At 43.0% G+C, this 22805-nt stretch overlaps 1 protein-coding gene across 1 annotated transcript in view; it reads right to left on the bottom strand.

Moving 5' to 3' along the window:
* Positions 1–67: 67 nt before the first annotated feature.
* The window catches only part of USP13 (ubiquitin specific peptidase 13), an 86281-nt gene continuing 63543 nt past the window's right edge, over positions 68–22805 (bottom strand). The window contains exons 13-21 of the mRNA XM_034780748.1: positions 21519–21693; positions 20955–21043; positions 20465–20587; positions 17647–17673; positions 15641–15784; positions 14752–14918; positions 12815–12977; positions 4790–4874; positions 68–4106 (exon numbers count right to left, since the gene is read on the bottom strand). Of these exons, the coding sequence (XP_034636639.1) occupies positions 4013–4106; positions 4790–4874; positions 12815–12977; positions 14752–14918; positions 15641–15784; positions 17647–17673; positions 20465–20587; positions 20955–21043; positions 21519–21693 (1067 nt within the window). The 3' untranslated portion in view covers positions 68–4012. The remainder of the gene's footprint in view (positions 4107–4789; positions 4875–12814; positions 12978–14751; positions 14919–15640; positions 15785–17646; positions 17674–20464; positions 20588–20954; positions 21044–21518; positions 21694–22805) is intronic.

Raw genomic sequence — 22805 nt, 5'->3', positions numbered from 1 at the left:
AAGCTGCTCAGTTAACTTGAAGTTTCAAAGAAAAAAAGAGGCAAAAAAGACAACACAATCCCAAAGATGTGAGAATATTTTTTAATTTAAAACAATTGCAACAATATATCATTCATATCCCTTCCCATCTCAAACAAATACTCTCCAAAATGTTACCAGTGCTTCAAGCAAACAATGCCGAATGGTGCAAAATAAACTATTACAAACACTTCCAGGACACAACAGAAAACCTCAAAAGATGTGGCAGGAATCAGAAATTGATCTGATCCGTTAATGGGGGGGGCGGCGGGAATGGGAGGGGAATAAGAAGGCATTTCCAGTTACAACATGTTTTGCATAGTCGTTCAATGCATCTGAAGTCAGATAGCAGAGAAAACAGAGGTGACTGCCACTGGGATGGAAAACAAAGATATTAGCTGGAGGTCTGTCTCTAAAAGCTACAATGAAGACCTAATGCATCCATGTCACAAGTTTTACTGCACCTCCATGAGGCTGAAAGTTCCTAAGAGACAGGGCCTGCTTCAGATTTCATTTACACCAGTGTAAATCAGGAATAACTCAGCAGAGGTACTCCAGTGTGGAACTGATAAAAGGGAAAGGAGAATCAGGTCCAAAGACTCCCAGACTGTCGGAAGGCTTTATTATTTTTTAATTAAGATTATATCCTAATTACATTTTAATCAACAAGATAAAAGGATTTTAAGAATCACATTCTACTTCTGCTTTGAAGACAGGACACCGTGAATCATAATGGGTTCTAGAGTCCATCAGAAATAAAGCAGGATTTTAAAAAGGGGGGGGGGATGGGGAATTGTCAAACATTTTCCCTTCCTCCCAAAAGTTTCATAATTCAGAAATTTATAACCAACTCTAACAATAAAACAGCTGTTTGCTTTGTGCCTCTTTATTCATGGTATTCAACTGATTCAATAACTTGCTTTTTTAGGTTCAAAGACCCAGATCATCAAAGGCATTTAGTGACCTTAATCCCATTGATATCAACGGGAATTAGGAGCTCAAAAACCTTTGAGGATCTGGGCCAAAGTGATTCTTTTTCTCAACCTTTACTCCCAAGAAGTTCACAACACAAATAAAAAAAAATAACTTGAAACAGTTACTGGAATCAAGCTGAACCACAAGTCCTCCCATCACCCATTGCTCAAGTCACTCCCTATTGACCTGATCCAGCAAGGTACTTAAGCATAGGGAGTAGTCGTATTGACATCAATAGGATTACCTCCCTTCTTGAAACTGAGCATGCGCTTAAGTGCTTTGCTAAATCAGGACTTAAATGGATCAAACAGGTGTACCTCTCCCTCTAGGTTCTAGAGTCGGGTGATTGCATCCTAATGTACCAATGTCATTGTTCACCTTTAGTCATATCTTTGAAGAAAAAAGAGAGAAGAAAAAGAATTTACAGTACATTGAATATTTGAAGGCGAAAACAGTGATGAGGGGACAAAATGCACAAACAGCTGGAAAACTTCAAGGTATTTTCAAATGCTATATTTTCATGAAAGATCATTCAGCCTTTCCCCTATATTGCACCCTGCAGGTTTGCCCACTTGTAGCTTACGCAGCACAAAGGGCTGAACAATACTTGCACTAAAAGGATTTCAGAAATGCAGACACTAAAAATGCACCTATTACAGCCAGCTAATTTTTTTCTTTTAACTATCACTTTCCAGCTTCTCACCTGCTAGATTTTTAAGTGTGCCTGATGTTAAATATATAATATTAATATCACACACACACACATGGTCGTTCCAGTTTTAGATGTCTCTATATACAAGTAAATGGTTTGTGAGAGTTCATACTCCGTCTTTATTCCTAGAAGCTTTGCCATGTTTCCAGTTTAACAATGAGCATGGCAAAGACCCCATGATCTGTAACTTAGCCAAGGTCTCTAAATAAAAAGGTTATGCATATCAGACCTTTCCAGTTTATAAATAGCCCTTTAAGTTCATGAGGCAGAGGAGAAAGCTGTTGTTGCACTTCTTTGAAATATAACTGGGCAAGAAAATTATCTTTTCCTTTTTTACTGCCAAAAGCAAAAATAAGAACTATCTGAAAGTTCAGCTCCTTCACTTTAAATACAGGATGTGCCACTGCATACTTTCCTGATTCAATTTTCAGAATAGGCACCTGCTAGTGAAAGACACAAACAGCCAAAATACAGTAGGAACAAGTAGATTTGCTGGCAATTTTTATTTTGTCTACAATAAACTATTTAAGAATGACAAGGCAGATGAATCTTATGGGAGCCACTTTCTAAGGTGAAACACCACCATTCTAGTGTTCCTGGAAGGGTGTTAAATAGAGGAAGCTTTCCCAGTGATTACACATCACATAGACTACTACAGAATTATTGGACTAGAATTTCTCTCTACATCTAGTACCACTTTTCAGATCAAATACTGATCAGGAAAACTAGGCCTGTATTACCATGCTTAGTGATCTATACCAGGCTTTGTTACACTACGGGAACAGTTTTTAGTCAGACATTTTTAAAAAGCCCTAGTTGTAACCAGAATGACATAATTACAACTCCCTGCCTCTCCTGCACTCTGCATGGATTCTTTTGACAGTTCCAACTTATTTTGAGGGATCAGTAATATTATAAGAGGCAATTTTACCAACCGTCTCTCAGCAGAAGCCAACGTACTGTGAATTTTTTTTTTTTTTGGGAAACAAAAAAGATTACACATTCACCATTGTAATTTTTTTAAAAACAGAACTATTCAACAACTACAAATTAACACCCCACCCCCCACTCGCAGGCCCCTTCTCGTTTATGACTCAAATTGAAATAAGGAAACAATATGGGGGGAAAATGGGACAACAAGAGGCCAAAAAACCCCAGAAGCCCATGTATAAGGGGTGCATTGTGCAGATCAGATTATCAGTGTGTTTGCAAGTTTCTAGAAAGTTGATACGTTATGAATTTAAAAAAAAAAAATCAATAAATCAGCAATTTTACCAAGCAATTTCCTCCATCCATTGAAGAAACTTAAATAATTAAACAACCTTTGGCAAAAAAAGCAGATTTGTACTGCAAGCACTTTGTCATGGAGCCGGTTTCAGCTGGTCTGGGCACAAAATTCTTTGCAACAATTAAAGGGACATTGCTCCTCTTTTTTTAATGCCTTTGGAGGAAAATGGTGGTTGTTATTCCTGAGTGGTAGAGTTACTTATCAAATCAGCATATCTGTTTCCTTCAGCCACTTGCAATCCTGAATCTCTTGGGATAATTTAAAAAACATAACAGGATTTCAAGAAATGTTTAAAAAAATGCACATTAAATACATAAAATAAAACCCACCATTTCTATTTGGCATAATGCATAGGGCACTGACAAGGGATTAACAGCTTCCAAATTTTGCATTGGTGTGTTTCGATTTCAAGCATCAAGGAGGCAAAACAAAACATTCTGTATCACTACATTTTAATATACATAGCTATATAAGTAATTCCTTATTGTACTGAAAATAATATCGTGACTGAGGCATATTCTGTGATGGAAAACAGCTTCTCCCCCTTCAATTATACATGAAGCACAGGCAAATTTGTGACATCCAGAACCAGTGTGGACTCTCCAGTTGGAAGCAGTGGGCAGCTACTATTGTAGAACTATACGTTCCCCAAAGGTCTTCCGAGAACATAGCTGAACCACAGGGCAGTAATTGGGTTGTAGTGTAGTTATGAAACAAATGCATATTCTCCATGAGCTATTTGCAAACTCCATTAGTAATCTGCACAGTTTTAAGGTATCCTTTAATGTATATCAATTTAAAATATCCTGCAGTACATCACCACCTAATAGAAATTTCCCTGCTAACACTTAAGAAGGCATCAAATGACTGTGTTTTTAAATAAACTATAAATATCCCATGTTTTCCTTTGCTTTTTTGGCAGTCCAAGGTTTTTTTGTTTTAATTTTTTATACTCTTTTTTTTTTTTGGCAGATTAAAAAGGCTTATGGCTTCTTAAGGCCAAATAACGTATTTGAGGCCTAACTTGGTATCCTACGGTAGAAGTAAATATAGCCCAGGTCTCTGGGAGGTCGTTCTGAGGCACAGACTTTAAGGTCGTTGTAGATCACCCATCTGAAATGAAAATAGGAAGGTGAATATCCAGAGGATTAAAGTGCTGTAATTTATTCCTTTAATAGGGCACCAACAAGACACTAAGGACTTCCCAGCTCTCTACCCTTAAAAGCTTAAAATCTAATCAGACAACTTACAAACAAGAGGCACAATGAAAATCAAAGTGATTGGTGAAGCAGGCTTCTTGTTAATTAAGTAATTAAGAAAGGAGAAGGGCATGGAGGCAAACCAGAGATGGTTTCCAGTTGCCAGAAATTAGAGTGCTCGACGTACAGCTAGGGAGGAGGGGGTGGGTGGCAAGCGCAACAGAATCCAAGTTCTGCATCAGCCAGGTCCCTCGTACAGATTAGAGTAGCCCCAGCGAGCACACATATCCCTCTACAAAGAAAACCAGGTTCTATATCAGCCCAGTCCCTAGTATAGATTACAGTAGCCTCAGCATGCACATGCACACACACACACACACACACACACTCACTCACTCGCACACACACACACTTACAAGGAAAACCAAGCGCAGTTCTATATAACATTTGTAGCCTTCATTCCACTGATTGAGTGAGATAACAGAAATGTATTGCGTGATAACAAACACGCATATATTTTTGTATGGGGACATGCTATGCAGAAGCTGCCTGCCATCCAGAAACCAGATCTTTCCTTCCTTTCCCAAAGCCACTCACCTTCCTTCCTTTTTGAGGTGGGAAACATAGTGGCCACTCATTGTGGATGTTCCCATGTGGCTGATGAATCCAAAGAGCTCATACCCTGCGTAAGAAATATCAGAGGTGATGAATGTCACTCCTCCATTGCTGACACCGCAGCACAGAGCCAAGGGACAATTTTTTTTTTAAACAGAAAAGCATTTTCAGATATATAAGCACCTTTGATTCAGACCTCACATCCCAAAAAACACTTTCTATTAACCCAGCAGTAGGTGTCCCCTTTCACGTGTAGCACTTACCTTCACCAAACATGAATGCAGCACAAACCAACACATGTCTGGGTACAAACAACACTGTCTGAATCAGCTTATACCTAATGAACATATGACCAAATCTATGAAAGACAAAACGGATAGGACAAGGGTATGGATTTCAACCTTGATGCACACAAGACATCACTGAAATGTAAGATACACTATTTAGATACAGCCCAGTTGAAGGGTGGTGAAAATTGGCTCTGCACACAAATTAGTTGAGTTCATGGATATGAATGTTTGAACTCCTTTAAATCAAATGAAAAAGACAGGGACTATACCCTAGAGTAGCCTATGGTCAGAGGACACCCTGAGTCCTCCGTAGGGCTTCTAACACCATCACCCGCACAAACATACATAATTTTTAAAATTTTGGGGAAGCCCTTGGATAATAATTTCAACAGCTTCAGCATATTATGCAAGCATGACTTCTCAACAGGAAGAAAACCATGAAGAGTTCATTGTTAGGACAACTGAAGAGAAGGCTTTTGTGCACAGCAGGGATGGAGATCTTACTCTGTATTTGTTTATGCCACACAGTATAATTAGACTTGGAATGATTAGATTTGTATTGGTAAATATTGATTTCACCATATGCACACAAACTGATGAACATATATTTACATTGATAATCATTTAAATTTACAAATGGGCAAAAGGAAGAAAAATGCTGTTTGAGAACTTACTAGGATCAAAATCCACAGATTTAGACTTTTGAATTAGGCTTGTTACGAGTGGACTAGCAAATCAATAGTAAAAACAGGTATGATTTGTCAATGTAAGGATATTTACTTCATATATTTTGACATGTGATGTTGACAATTTGTATTTTAACTATTTGATTTAACTTTTTGAAACTCAACATCTACTGTCGTTAAATAATGACACACACTCCTTCCCCCAAAATTTCCAACAACTGTGAAAATTTAAATTGACAAAAATCAGGGAGTGGGGAGCTTAACCATAGCCATCAGTATTAATTATCCAGTGAAATTATTTAAAAAATGGAATTCTGCCAAGCCTAAATACAGCCATGACCAAAAGAAAACAGATTACACTCTTCAAACAACTGGATAATGGGAATGACTTGGGTTTTGACCCAGAGAGGGAGTTCTGAGGCCATTTTACTGCATCAGAGTATATTCTCAGAATCTCAGACAATCAAAATAGGGTCACATCCTCCAAAGTCTGATTACACATATCTAATTCCCATGCTCTTCATTGTAAACCTCCACTCTAAATATATTCACGGTCCCCAAGCTTGGCCTTTACTAGGTAACACTGGTAATAGTTACAGTGAAGTATTATTTAAAAGTTATTATTAAAAACTTATTAAAAAGCTACAAGAGAAACAAAATCAAACAATTATTTGATGTGGTCTTTAGACTATTTTTGTAAGAATATTACAGTGACGATAACCTGGGGAACAGAAATAGACAGGTGGAGCGAGCATACACACTGCTGTTACTGATGTGGGGGTGTAGCGGGGTGGTCACTCGCTCTAGCCCAGAAAGGGTTAAAGCCAGCCCGGGGAGAGGGCTGAGGCTGTGAAGGAAAGCCTGAGCTGATTGGGGAAGGCAGTAACAGCTGGGGCCATGCCTCAATCACGCCAGGCTGGCCCCTATAAGAGGCTGTGAGCCAGAAACCCAAGCAGACTCTCTCTAGCTTCTGAGAGGGAGGGACCTGGCTGCAGGGACCTGAGCAGAGTATCTGGAGTGGAGCAGGGCTGGGGAAAGGCCAAGGGAGCCAGGGAGCTCTGGCCTAGGAAAGCCCCAGGCTGCAGGCCTGGTAAGGCCTATTAGGTACTGGGTTGCAGGGGGCAGCCCATGGGTAGGCAGAGGCAGCGGGTCCGAACCCCTTTGCCTGTGATGAGTGGCTGATACTGCAGTCTGCCCCAGGGAACGGGGCTAGATGGAGATTGGGCAGTAGCCAAGATTGAGGTGAAGTGGGGGTAGTGGGTGGGGGTTCCCCTAGGAGGGGGAGACCCAGAACTGTGGGGGTACTGCAAGGGGGCAGCACCCAGAGAAAGGGGCACCGGGGTCCTGGGAGGCCCACGGGGCCAGTGGCAAGGCTGATCACCAGCCTGCAGGGGGTGGTCCCGGACTCTGGAAGAGCTAATTCCCATGGACAACCAGCAGGAGGTGCCGCAGTGGTGAGTCCGGACTGTTACAGCGGGTATTAAAGTTCTTTAGAAAAGCAATGTTAAATGCTACTCACTATCCTAAGATGACCATTGTGCTGCAGTAACCCAGTGCCTTTAGATTTATGATCATTCTTTGCCTTTTTTACATTCCTGGGCTGCTGTACAATAGCCCCATCTTGTGGTTTACTTAGCTCTATTACTTCTGACAATGAGATCCTCAGAGGAAAACCAGTAGAGAAATCAATGAAGTCATGCATGGATATGTAGGATAATGATTCCTATTAAATGGATTCTCAGATTACATATCAACTAAAAGGCCTAGAGCTTAAGTGGTTTGTAATAACAGCAGAATCCTTAGGTTGATTAGCTTTCAGGGAATTTTCGTATTTTCCCCCTCATAATGAAAGAAGGAAATTATATTTTATGCAGAGTAGGTGAGTAAAGGATACCCAATGACGCTGGGGACAACAAGATTTCCAGGCGGCGATGCACCATGAAAGCAGATATATCAATGCCAACACAAGAGCATGAGGATTATTGCACTGCGACATAGAATCACAGGGTTAGAAGGAACCACAAGGGTCATCTAGTCTAACCCCTTGCCAAGATGCAGACATGAGGGCAACAGGATTCTGGGAGGTTTTGCCTGAATTTGCCTACCCCTTTTGCAGGCAAAAATCAACCTTTTCCAAGGCTCTGCCTACATTAAGGAAATGAGAGCCAAATATCAATGGAGTTACATCAGTGCAACCTCTAATGTAGGCTGGTTGCACCAGCCCAGTTTAATCTGGTAATTTACCAAAGTATTTTATACCAATGTAAATCATGCTGTATACTGGTTTCATGTGCCCATGTTAGGGATACGCACTAGAGTGACTAGATAGCCAATTTTCAGAGTAGCAGCCGTGTTAGTCTGTATCCGCAAAAAGAATAGGAGTACTTATGGCACCTTAGAGACTAACAAATTTATTAGAGCATAAGCTTTCGTGGACTACAGCCCACTTCTTAAATGATGTCCATCTGCTTGCATTTGGAAAGGAAGATGATGTCTGTCTGTATCTGTACGAGTTTTTTCATGAGGTTGATGGATTTCCACTCCATACGGCTAAATGCAGTGCCTTGCATAATGACAGGTTTCAGAGTAGCAGCCGTGTTAGTCTGTATCCGCAAAAAGAATAGGAGTACTTGTGGCACCTTAGAGACAAACAAATTTATTAGAGCATAAGCTTTCGTGGACTACAGCCCACCCACGAAAGCTTATGCTCTAATAAATTTGTTAGTCTCTAAGGTGCCACAAGTACTCCTGTTCTTTTTGTAGATAGCCAATGTAAATCCGTTACATTTCTTTGGTGAAGACAAGGCCTAAGAGAGATTTTCAGCTATTGTAAGTGGGGCACAGATTTTCCTCTCACAGAAGCAGTAGTGAAGAAAGAAGTGACTCATCACATGGTCTGGAAATAAGAATGGGAATCCTAATACTGTGCAGTTCTAGAGCACATTTCATCCAGGAACGCCAAAGCACTTTGCAAACTGTAAGCCTCTCAACAGCCTTGAGAAACTGGAATCATCCTCATTTTACATATGGGGAAGCTGAGGCCCAAATAAGTCACATGACTTGCCCAAGGTCTCTCTCTCTCTCTCTCTCTCACACACACACACACACACACACACACACACACACGATTGTGGCAGCATGTGACCTCCAGAAGAAGAAAGAGGAGCGTCCATGCACCAGCAATGGAGATACAGGTGAGGAATCGTTTCCATGTTCTCTCTACAGGTGCTAATGTGGAGAGTGGACTAGATGGCCCATCTGAGGAAAGGGAGCAGAAGGAGACTCCACCGATTGGAAGGCAAAAGATGCACTGTCCTAGGGATGGGGGTTCCACGACCACCACTCCCAAGAGGAGGAGGAGGGTGGTGGTGGTCGGGGACTCCCTCCTCAGGGGGACTGAGTCATCTATCTGCCGCCCTGACCGGGAAAACCGAGAGGTCTGCTGCTTGCCAGGAGCTAGGATACACGATGTGACGGAGAGACTGCCGAGACTCATCAAGCCCTCGGATCGCTACCCCTTCCTGCTTCTCCACGTGGGCACCAATGATACTGCCAAGAATGACCTTGAGCGGATCACTGCAGACTACGTGGCTCTGGGAAGAAGGATAAAGGAGTTTGAGGCGCAAGTGGTGTTCTCGTCCATCCTCCCTGTGCAAGGAAACGGCCGGGGTAGAGACCGTCGAATCGTGGAAGTCAACGAATGGCTACGCAGGTGGTGTCGGAGAGAAGGCTTTGGATTCTTCGACCATGGGATGGTGTTCCAAGAAGAAGGAGTGCTAGGCAGAGATGGGCTCCACCTAACGAAGAGAGGGAAGAGCATCTTCGCCAGCAGGCTGGCTAACCTAGTGAGGAGGGCTTTAAACTAGGTTCACCGGGGGAAGGAGGCCAAAGCCCTGAGGTAAGTGGGGAAATGGGATCCTGGGAGGAAGCACAAGCAGGAGAGCGCAAGAGGGGAGGACTCCTGTCTCATGCTGAGAAAGAGGGACGATCATTGAGTTATCTTAAGTGCCTATACACAAATGCAAGAAGCCTGGGAAACAAGCAGGGAGAACTGGAAGTCCTGGCACAGTCAGGGAACTATGATGTGATTGGAATAACAGAGACTTGGTGGGACAACTCACATGACTGGAGTACTGTCATGGATGGATATAAACTGTTCAGGAAGGACAGGCAGGGCAGAAAAGGTGGGGGAGTTGCGTTGTATGTAAGAGAGGAGTATGACTGCTCAGAGCTCCGGTATGATACTGCAGAAAAACCTGAGAGTCTCTGGATAAAGTTGAGAAGTGGGAGCAACAAGGGTGATGTTGTGGTTGGAGTCTGCTATAGACCACCAGACCAGGGGGATGAGGTGGATGAGGCTTTCTTCTGGCAACTAGCAGAAATTGCTAGATCACAGGCCCTGGTTCTCATGGGAGACTTTAATCACCCTGATATCTGCTGGGAGAGCAATACAGCGGTGCACAGGCAATCCAGGAAATTTTTGGAAAGTGTAGGGGACAATTTCCTGGTGCAAGTGCTGGAGGAACCAACTAGGGGCAAAGCTTTTCTTGACCTGCTGCTCACAAACAGGGAAGAACTAGTAGGGGAAGCAAAAGTGGATGGGAACCTGGGAGGCAGTGACCATGAGATGGTCGAGTTCAGGATCCTGACACAAGGAAGAAAGGAGAGCAGCAGAATACGGACCCTGGACTTCAGAAAAGCAGACTTTGACTCCCTCAGGGAACAGATGGGCAGGATCCCCTGGGAGAATAACATGAAGGGCAAAGGGGTCCAGGAGAGCTGGCTGTATTTTAAAGAATCCTTATTGAGGTTGCAGGAACAAACCATCCCGATGTGTAGAAAGAATAGTAAATATGGCAGGCGACCAGCTTGGCTAAACAGTGAAATCCTTGCTGATCTTAAATGCAAAAAAGAGGCTTATAAGAAGTGGAAGATTGGACAAATGACCAGGGAGGAGTATAAAAATATTGCTCAGGCGTGCAGGAGTGAAATCAGGAAGGCCAAATCACACTTGGAGTTGCAGTTAGCAAGAGATGTTAAGAGTAACAAGAAGGGTTTCTTCGGGTATGTTAGCAACAAGAAGAAAATCAAGGAAAGTGTGGCCCCCTTACTGAATGAGGGAGGCAACCTAGTGACAGAGGATGTGGAAAAAGCTAATGTACTCAATGCTTTTTTTGCCTCTGTCTTCACGCACAAGGTCAGCTCCCAGATTGCTGCACTGGGCAGTACAGCATGGGGAGAAGGTGACCAACCCTCTGTGGAGAAAGAAGTGGTTCAGGACTATTTAGAAAAACTGGATGTGCACAAGTCCATGGGGCCGGATGCGCTGCATCCGAGGGTGCTAAAAGAGTTGGCGGGTGAGATTGCAGAGCCATTAGCCATTATTTTTGAAAACTCATGGCGATCGGGGGAGGTCCCAGATGACTGGAAAAAGGCTAATGTAGTGCCCATCTTTAAAAAAGGGAAGAAGGAGGATCCGGGGAACTACAGGCCAGTCAGCCTCACCTCAGTCCCTGGAAAAATCATGGAGCAGGTCCTCAAGGAATCAATTATGAAACATTTAGAGGAGAGGAAAGTGATCAGGAACAGTCAGCATGGATTTACGAAGGGGAAGTCGTGCCTGACTAACCTAATTGCCTTCTATGATGAGATAACTGGCTCTGTGGATGAGGGGAAAGCAGTGGATGTGTTATTTCTTGACTTTAGCAAAGCTTTTGATACGGTCTCCCACAGTATTCTTGCCACCAAGTTAAAGAAGTATGGGCTGGATGAACGGACTGTAAGGTGGATAGAAAGCTGGCTAGATCGTCGGGCTCAACGGGTAGTGATCAATGGCTCCATGTCTAGTTGGCAGCCGGTTTCAAGCGGAGTGCCCCAAGGGTCGGTCCTGGGGCCGGTTTTGTTTAATATCTTTATTAATGATCTGGAGGATGGTGTGGACTGCACTCTCAGCAAGTTTGCAGATGACACTAAACTAGGAGGCGTGGTAGATACACTAGAGGGTAGGGATCGGATACAGAGGGACCTAGACAAATTAGAGGATTGGGCAGAAAAAAACCTGATGAGGTTCAACAAGGACAAGTGCAGAGTCCTGCACTTAGGACGGAAGAATCCCATGCACTGCTACAGACTAGGGACCGAATGGCTAGGTAGCAGTTCTGCTGAAAAGGACCTAGGGGTCACAGTGGACGAGAAGCTGGATATGAGTCAACAGTGTGCTCTTGTTGCCAAGAAGGCTAACGGCATTTTGGGCTGTATAAGTAGGGGCATTGCCAGCAGATCGAGGAACGTGATCGTTCCCCTTTATTCGACATTGGTGAGGCCTCATCTGGAATACTGTGTCCAGTTTTGGGCCCCACACTACAAGAAGGATGTGGAAAAATTGGAAAGAGTCCAGCGGAGGGCAACAAAAATGATTAGGGGTCTGGAGCACATGAGTTATGAGGAGAGGCTGAGAGAACTGGGATTGTTTAGTCTCCAGAAGAGAAGAATGAGGGGGGATTTGATAGCAGCCTTCAACTACCTGAAGGGGGGTTCCAAAGAGGATGGAGCTCGGCTGTTCTCAGTGGTGGCAGATGACAGAACAAGGAGCAATGGTCTCAAGTTGCAGTGGGGGAGGTCCAGGTTGGATATCAGGAAAAACTATTTCACTAGGAGGGTGGTGAAACACTGGAATGCGTTACCTAGGGAGGTGGTGGAGTCTCCTTCCTTGGAGGTTTTTAAGGCCCGGCTTGACAAAGTCCTGGCTGGGATGATTTAGCTGGGAATTGGTCCTGCTTTGAGCAGGGGGTTGGACTAGATGACCTCTTGAGGTCCCTTCCAACTCTGATATTCTATGATTCTATGATTCTATGATTAAAAACAAATTGTTTGGACTTCACTCCAAACACTCAGTGAAGCTCATTTTTTGAGAGAGAGAGAGAGAGAGAGAGAGAGAGAGAGAGAAGAGCTCTAGATATAATATATAAGATGGACATGAGGGTGCAACATTGCAGCATGATAGCTAAAGCCACTACTCAAGGGAAACTTACTTCCAGACCCATCTTTGATCCTGGGTCCCTCTGAACCTGCTTCTGCCAGGATGTTGGCATTAGCATTATTTTCCATATCCATCACATCTGAAGCAGACTCGCTTTCCTCTTCGGGCTCAGGGTGGCTGAAGATCCAGTCCAGTGCATGCTCCAAATTATTATTCTGGCAAATGAGCAAAACACCAGCCATTAGCGCATTCACCAACATTGCAGCTGCCATACAAACACTGATCCTTAAATAAGCAGAACAAGGACTGAGATCAACAGCATTCAGTACATTTGAGCTAGACACACTGCCTCTATGAAAATGAGTATTCAGCAGGCACTGTGCAAGTCTCCTGACCTAGGACTGTAATTGGATTTGTTTAGTACTAAATGATTCCCTGCAGCATTTTCAGCACCACACGGACTGAATGGTTCTTTGCTCAGTGTTCTATATGCCGTTGCCAATAATGATAGGGTGCTGGATTACACAGGATAACAGTATTAATTTAAGCACACGGGCTTTTAAAGTTATATTTGATGCGAAAAGTGGCTGTATCAGTCCTATAAATAATCACAATGATTTAGATGGAGCCAGCATTCAGAATTTGGTTTCCAAAGCTGTAATTTCCAATGCTCCTTCCCTCCCCCACCATGCTGGATAAAAAATGGCTGGGATTCGGATTTTGGTTCTAATAAATGGCTTAAAGTGAAGCCAGTTTAAATCTTTCAATCCCTGTTAAATCAAAATAGTAGTTTACAATACACACAAAATGCAGGAATAGTGACATTTGTAATTGCCCTCTACCTAATTTGATAGGCATATTCACTTGTTGGAACAGAAGGTTTGCTTACCACTACTTATGTTGTAAGCTCTTTGGGACAGGGGCAGTCCTTTTGTGCTGTTTTTGTACAGCACCTAGCACAATGGGGTCCTAGTCTACGACTGGGACTCCTAGGTACCATGACAATGCAACCAACAGGTCCTGGGAAGTCAGACAGGAAAGAGTAAGTGATTTGGCTAGGAAAGGCCTGAATTGCACTGTTCTTCAACAGACACTGCCAGCCACCCATGCTAGCATCCCAACCAGCATACAGGAATAAAAGTGAAAGCCAGTGCCCTAGTCCTATGGTTTCTGCATTCAGATCACAAATATTATGGAAGCCACAGAACTACACATGAAAGGGAAACTGCTGTCTGTGAGTGACTACGCTTCTTGGAGCGCTCCTGCACATCACACTGGATGGGAGCCCAGCAACATAGCTGGGAAGAGGCAGTGCAGCCCAGGAGTTGCTGTCTGAGGAAGTATTAGTATTAACGGGAAATGGGAAATTACAGCATAGAAAAGAAGGCAGAAGAGCCCAATGTTAACTCCCCCTCCTCCCTGGTTATCATCCCACATGGAGGTGGGCTTTGGAGAGGCACAGAACAGATGTAAAGAGAAACAAAGGTAAAGACTCCCGTCTCTCCAGCCCCCAGAAAGAGGCCTTTCCTCTCTCGTGGTGGGTGTCTCTTAGGGGCCACAAGATCGCTGTACCTGGATAACTGTGGGTGGTGAGTCAGAACACAGTCATGTGAGATGGGATTGCAACTCTTCAACGAACACCCCAAATAAAGTAATTGGGGAGCACCCCATCCTCAGGACACACTGCTCTCATGCACCCAGAATGCTTCAGAACAGATAAGAAGAACTTGACTCCCCTTCCTATCTTCCCCTTCTTTGTCACATCCAACTTAATACTCACCTGAAATCCATATACCCTTGCTCCTCACCCCTGTCACAATCTATCTTGGGGGCCAACCTTGCCTCAGGACCCCATTCTCCTCGCTTCCCTACATCCACCAGCAAATTATGAATTTCTTCATGAGCACATCTCATGAGTTTCCTTGCACATGTGTCTTTTCAGCCTTAAAAAAAAAAAAAAAAATATCCAAAATTTCTCTGGGGACTCACTGTTGCTTTGAGTGCTTGAATAGCTACATTCCTCTGGAATCCCATGGAGGTGATGAGAGCTACCATCTCTTCTGGAGGCTGGTTATCTAACCCAATAGCCCCTAGACCAGCTGCTCCGGCAGAAGCAACTCCCCCATAGCCAGGTATAGCTAATGGCTCTGCAAAATCTGGAAAAGACAAACAGTTCACTTTTTTACCCCATCAATACATACCCAAACAATGAATGGAAGCTCAAGAATAGCAACAATACCTGTATAAAGTTAATTTCTATGGGCCAAATCTGGACAGGAGGGGCATAGAAGGCCGAAAAAAGCAGGAAGAGGAGTATGCACATGAGAAAGGCATGTATGTGGATTCTTCCACACTGTGCTGCCTGGAACAGCTCAGTGTGCTACAGGGGTGAAACCAATGCAGCAAGGCTACATGGTGGCACATCCAGGGAATAAAGAAGCCAGGTTTATCATAGCAAGGCCCAACATGAAACCCAAGTACCAGACAACCCATACTTGGTAGGCATATAGCTGCATACCCAACTCTGATCCCAAGACCAGCAGCAAGGGGCTGTAGATCCACCATTGCTTTTCAGCACCAGCTACTTTGTCACTGTGGACAGGATACCTCTTTTGGTGCAACATGGGTGTCCTGTGCCTTCTCCGGGCAATGGGTGCCCGGTGTGTGTTCAGAGGATTGGATTCTGTATCAGGTTTATAGTAATGAGTACTAGTCCTACCAACACTATGGCACATCAGGAGAATGACAAGTCTGTGTTCTCTAGTTTTCAAAGGGATATGATACGATTTGTTTGCCATGCATGGTGTTACAATTCATATTGACCCAAGTAAGATGCACAGCAGAGCGAGGTCTCATTCAAACCCTTGAGACTACTGACCCGGTTCTTCCATGTGTGCAATGATCCAGTTGAAAGCCACTTCAGCACCCATGTTTCCTGTATAGTATACAGCTTTCCGACAGGCTTCCAAGGGGAAACCCATCTCTGCTAGCTGCATCACGGAAGATTCATCAATATCCGGAGCTACAAGAGAGGATACTCTAATAAGTTGCGTCAGAATCAGCCCATTCCTGTAATATTTGTTATTGTATAGGATGCTACTTCCTATATATTGTATCACTGGGTTTGTTTTAACACTGCAGGGAACAAACATCCATTAAAAAAAAGCAGCTTTATGCAAATCACTATAATGGCAATTAGTGATTTATGCATAGCTTTTTATCTGAATGATTTACACAGAGCGTCTTTCACCCTGAGTAATTCCCTAAGTGTTTTACAGAAAGCATTTATAGGAAACAAGTCACCCCCACTGAAGTGCAGGCCCGTCAGAGATTTGCAGTTTCTAAGAGTACTAGATCTGCCACTACTGGTACATGGACAGTCAATTCTGTAATGACACCACGTCTGATGTAGTGGAGCACAAGTAACTTATCTGCAGCAGTGACACTTGGTGAAGACACCTCAATACTCTGAATACTGTAGCTCTCTCTCTCTCTCTGACTATAACAGCTTTTACAAGCACCTGTGACATTCTGTTTAGAAATCATTCTAATTTTTTTGTCAAGTTGTCTCCATAGTGAGACATTGGCTAAAATCCTCCAGACCAGCAAATTATAAAAGACACATGATAGGACCAATCTAGTCCCTTTGAGGACTGTAGCAAAACTCCCATCGATGTCAATAGGAGGAGGACTGCTCCTCACTTTGTTCAGAGTTTCGTTAAGGCCTCCCATATCACTTAAGACCTGGGGCATAAATCACAGGGACAGCTTTATGTAAACCCTCTGTACTGGTGTGAATTTCACCTTATATGAAAAGCAGCTACTGCTTCTGCTCTGTAGCTACTTTTCAAATATAAATATAATGTATTTCTTTTTGGTGGTGGGGTTGCATTTTAACAGCGGAGCACAGAACAACACTGTGATATGCAGACAAAAAATATAATCCCCCCCAAAATGTTCCAACTAAGCATCACTATTGTTCAGTATTTCACATGAAGCTAGCACCTGGGTATGTACTCTGGCAGCAAGCCCGAGTTGCCGCTCAAGTTACACTGCTGTTTTTAGCTCAAGCAGAGCTAGCGAGGATATGTCTACGTGAGCTGGGACTCAGACCTCCCACTCAAATATAGGTGTATCCTCAGTGTTCTAGCAAAGATCTAAGGTGTTGGATCAGATCATGGCATACAAATTACAGCTGTGATGTAGCAAGATCAGGGACAACAATTTTATAACCAGCCCCCTCAATTCCCTTCCCCATTTGCAGTTTAGATGAGCCCTGCATGGGCAATTTCAATGTTTAAAGAATACGAAGTGACATCTCTGAAAAACATACCGACAACCTCCTAAACTGGGGCCTCATCCAAAACCCATTGACATTGGCATTAATTTCAATGCACTTTGGATCATGCCCCACATACACTTTAAAAATTGAGCTTTTTAATCTAAAACTATCCTAAATTGCTACTAATAAAACTCCAAAAAAAAAAAATCACATATGTAATTTCAGAGCACCTCTTCCAATCCAATTAACTGTGTTTTCAGTTAAACAATGACAACAAAGTGCATCTGGCTCAAATCTTTTACACCAAGATTTAGTCCAAAGTGAATTAACCCCAAGTTATAAAAATCGGACTTCACACCAGAAATTGTGGCTGCTCATGTGTTGGACACCACACTGCTACAATGGGTCCTTCAGATACCCAAATGTGTGCAAGTCAACGCTGGAACAAGTACAACACTGAAGTGTTACGTAAATGCACACAGAGAAAAGCGCCATGCATATCTGTGTAGACAGAACTACCATTAATTGACTATAGCACATGGATGTGTTTGAACAGCCAAAACGTCAGCACAATGTGCTGGGGAGAAAAATGAGATACATACGCTCCATGAAATGGTTCATCATGCGATCTGGAAATTGAGAAAGAAAAATAAGGAGAAGTGAGTTTGCATGACAGTCAGTTACGTTCTACATTGGAAAGAAAGAGAGCCAATTTTGTGGGTAATAAAAAAGTCTGGTGCCCTAAGGGCAGTGTGCACTGTGCTGACGGAAGCTCACAAAGATCATCTCATGCTTATTAAAGTACAGTATCACTGGTGTTGTAATCCAATAATAAATGGGATAATTACTGGCCTAACCCCAGGAAGGCCATGATGCTATGAATATCGTACCACCAAACTGAACTGCTTCTTTCCCCAAAATACAATCTGCACACCCAGACATTACAGGATGGGCATGGTTAGCTGATTCTTTATGTAAAGCAAGAGGCTGGAATTGAGAGGGCACAAGACTAACAAAATGAGGTAGTGGACACATTGAGAAGTTTTACTTGCACCTGAGGACGTTAAAACCAGGAGTGATTAACAGTTCCTAATTTAGCACTTATTCCTTCCTTGAACTTAGCCATAATGCTAGTAACCCTCATCCCTTTCCTAGCCCTCCTCAAAGCCCATTTGTTCTTTGATGCTTATGTGACAGCCACTATCTAGGCCGACACATCGGTGATAGAACTAGACTTGTTACACATACACTGACCCGTGGGTTATACCTACAAGAAATTGGCCAAATAGGTATGGCTGGGTAGAGGGGTCAGTCAGTCTAGTTGAGGTACATGTTACATATAGAGAGGCACATACAAACTGTCTGTATTAAGATTTGAGTGAACCCCTCTCCCAGCACCTTTTGCAAGTTGCTTGTTTCATTAGAATGCAATGTCTCTGGTAGCTGAATCAGTAAGTAAACCTCATAGCAAGAGGCCATGATGCAGGAAGACCAATATGGATGAAGTGAGGCAGCAAAAGCTGTCTGAAGTTTTATTTGCATTTATAAAAGGTAAAGCGCCAATTTTTTTAGCTTTTACAAGTGAAAATGCAAGTTTCAAGGAGGCCGAGATGCCCAGAAAGCCATGGTAAATCATGGGGAGTAGTCTGGAGAGGGGAAACAAAATTGAAATCACTATACGTCTGTGTATTCCTCTACTCTAACACCAAAATACATTTTAGAGATTGGCGTTCTTCCATGTTTGGAAAGCTCACTGCAGTAACAGCACTATTAGTACCCAAGTAAATAAATGAGACAATCCTGCAATGTGAGTAGCATCATCCCTTCTAGTATCACATTAAATATTTAAACACCAAAACCCAAGTCATCATAAAGCAAATTTCAATAATCTGTGTCTAAGGTCATAGGATAATAAAGAGAATTTACTAGCTACAAAACATTTCACTGTCAGGGCGAAGTGGGGAGGACGCAAGCTCTAATATTGCTTTTACTGGACAGGCTTGATCTAGAAATGGATTATTTCAAGAAGATGTCACATTTGTAGTAGTGTCTAGCACAAAGGGATCCTGGCCCATGACTGGGGCTCCTTAGTGTACTGCAATACAAATAATAAATATGATTCTTGCTCTTTACAATGAAGAAGTGGCAGACTTTCAGACTTAACCTATGGAAGGACATTTTTGGAGAAGTTCTATGTCCTGTGTTATAAAGGAAGTCAGACTAGATGATCACAATAGTCCCTTCTGGTCTTGGAATCTATTAATCTACATAACCCCTTGTGTGTTAAACATAGTTGTGCTGCAGATTAAGGAATCTGGTTTGAAGAAGTGCACTGTTCCCCTTCAAGTACACCACCAACAAGCAATGTTTGGTCTGATACATGCTAATAGATGGTGCTGGGACTGGATAAGATGATGTCGAGATCCTAAGGCAAGAACCTTATTGCCCGACTTAAGGCTCCTGAGAGCAAGGACCATGCCTTGTACCACACATTAGATGATGATGATTATTCAGCCACAGTCACGTCAAGGTTAATTTATCATTGGTTTTTATATGGCAGTTAGCACAAAAACCATGGTAAGTAGGTTCAAATATATATGCCCCCAAAAGCAAGAAATGACTGGGCTGAATTTCCACTCCACTTTTGGCACCCACCACTGATTCCACAGTAGGCATCCGAGCTCAAGTTACATTCCCTATGGGCTGGAATAAGTAAGCATGACAATTCCATGAGCCTAAATGGGAACCATGAGCCTGTACTCAAAGGCTGAATCAGGCCCCTCTATATCTACTACACACCAATGAGTGCGAGCTCTTCAGAACAGGGATTGTTTTTTCATTATGCATGTGTACAGTGGGGCCTAATCCTTGATTGCTTCTAAGGTGCTATTACGACACAAATAACACCAATACTAATAATGAGGGGTACTAGGAAGTAAGTGCTCTCTGAGTGATGCCACTGAAAGTCCTAGAGTCAAGCCCTACAGACTCTCCTAGATGTACTTAGGTTCTAGACACCTGTAAAGATTCTAGAAGGAATGAGAGCACAAGCTGGGGACAGGGTGAAAAGGGGAATTAAAATATTCAGTTATCCTCTTGCAGAGAACAGTGTGAATTCCTTATACTATCAACAGGATTAAGTTAATTCAAGGCTTCTTAAGAGGTGTGACAACAGCATCCATGGCATGATTTTCGACCAATAGAAGCTGCGGGTGCTCAGTACCTCTTATTAGTCTGTCCCAATCCTATCTACGCTCTATTCTCATTCACAGAGTCATGCTTCTGGGCCTGCACAGGTGGAGTATAGCAGCCAAAAAGAGGCTTCACATGAACCAGCAGAGAGGTGAAGAAAAAGAGACTAACTATCCAAGCAGAGGAAGGCGGGATGGAAGGAGAGATCCTGGAGGTAGAGGACAGTACCTTTGGGGTCATCAGGAATGATAATGGGTGGAGCAATGTCGGGAAGTTCCTCTTCTCCTGGTTGTAGTCCCGTGGCACGGAGGTGATTGATGTCTAGTAGGTCTGGCATGTCTACGGAAACATCTGCAAACCCAGAGAGGAAAAGATTATTGATGCATTCTAGCACATGTATATTGTATTGCAATTTACATGCTATAGCGAGTGGAACTCAGTAAACACGCTACAAACAAGGCCACGAGTCTCTTCCCTTAAACTGTTAGTCGGAGTCACCAATGAGAAGTTCAGGACACTTTTTAAAGGACACTTTTACAATGAAAAGTGACTATGTAAAATTGGCTTCTTATTCCCCAGATCTGGTGTTCTGGTCTGGCCCTTTATGAAAAGAGGAGCCCACTGGATTTTGTTACAAACTCAAGCCTCGCCAATGTACATACGCCTTCCAAGAGAACCTGGACCGAACGAGGGAGAGGAAAGCATGCAAGATACATACCAAGCTTTTGGGGTATCCAGTCAAGGCCAAAGGTGAACTTCTTTATCTGCACTACCAGGTACTCAGGAAATGAAGAAAAGCGAGATGTTCTGGGAAACACAAGAAAGTTATGTCAATAAAACAGGGCAACTAGAATTTTAGGGCATTAGGTTGAAAATATAGGTTACATAGGATCTACAGATGACACTGTGATTTTTATATATATGACATTATCTTTTTACAAATAGGAACATTGGCTATTAGGTAATCTATCTACAAGCACCCAAAGACCCCAATGCTGTTTCTAAATGAGATCTACAGATGAAAAGGACTATATCGGGATTGGCAACTTTTCAGAAGTAGTGTGCCGAGTCTTCATTTATCCACTCTGATGTAAGGTTTCGCATGCCAGTAATACATTTTAACGTTTTTAATCTGCACCTTTTACATTCATGAGCCTCATCACCAATCCTGATCCATAACGGACTCTGCATCACTGTCTATTTCTTGCTGTGTCATAGCCAAGTGGTAAAATAAACTATATTATGAACACATTGTGCTTTTAATATGGAACCACACACTTACTTAACTCCTGCAGATTTTGCTTGAAGGGCACTGCTCCAGAAGTCGTCTACGTTTTCTGGTTCAGAAAAGGCCTGCAGACACGCACTAAATGGGATCTTGGCACGGATGAGCTCTGGCAGAGGTCTCCTAGCAGCTTCTGCTTCTCTCCTCTTCAGTTCGTAGGCAATTAATTCATCTGATCAGAAGCAGACATGACACTGAAGGCTACATGAACAATGCATCTGCCACAGTATCTTTCACTGCAGTCTTACTTCTCGCCAGCTTTTTTTTTCTGGTCAGGGCTACATATTGGGCAGGACTATAGTGCTTACCTTGCCAGTGATGGCCAGACGTACCAGAAATTGTCAAAACTAAAAGCTCCTGAGCTATAAACTCCTGGAAATAAGATGCAAATTTTTAACAGAACATATTTACTGTTGGAACAGATTACCAAGGAATGTGGTAAATCCTCCCTTGGAGTCTTCAAATCAAGACTGGATGTCTTTCTAAAAGACATGTTCTAATTCAACCAAAGTTATGGGCTCCATGCAGGAACCACTGGCTGAAATGTTACGGCCTGTTATGCAGGAGGACAGACTAGGTTTTCAAATAGACTCTTATGACCTTAAAATCTATTAAATCTTGATGTGAAAGAAACAGTGGAGAACAGCAAAACCAAGGACAATTTACTGACCACAACAGGGCCCCTCTTTGAGTCCCTCCACCGGCTTCCCTCTTCACCTCTACATCAAACACACACTTCTTGTCTTTCCCTTTAGGGCCCCTCACAACTTCACCACAGCCTACCATTATATCAACCCCCATCCTCACCCTACCAATGCTCCCAGCCATTCCTAACCACCCTCTCCCTTACATACCACTGCGCTTTCTCTCCCCATGCTCCTCATGCATGGGGAAAACACCCTGATAAGATACAAACAGCCACCACCTTATACTCCCTCCTTCAGACTCGCCTCTACCATGATGTCAACAAAACCCAGCCTGCTGGTGTAGCTTGACAGGAGATAAGCTGCAACTATTCCTCTTTTTTCTTTTCCCTTCTCCCTCACTCCCCACCTCATTAAAATCCAGAAAATGAAAAAAAAAAAAAAAAAAAAAAACCCTCTACAATACATGTAACTAAAAAAGCTGGGCCAATTCTTCCCCACATTCATTTGCTTTTATGTTGTAGCCTATGCTCTGTTCTTTCACTGTTTGTGTCTTTAGATTGTAAGCCCTTCAGAGCAAGGATTTTCTGTTTTATATATCTGCACACTGCCCAGCACAATTAGGCCCTGATCCCAAATG

Source organism: Trachemys scripta, chromosome 9 (assembly GCF_013100865.1).
Source record: "Trachemys scripta elegans isolate TJP31775 chromosome 9, CAS_Tse_1.0, whole genome shotgun sequence".
Classification (NCBI taxonomy): domain Eukaryota; kingdom Metazoa; phylum Chordata; order Testudines; family Emydidae; genus Trachemys; species Trachemys scripta.
Note: the sequence above shows the minus strand (reverse complement) of the source record. Positions and strands in the feature narration are given on the sequence as shown.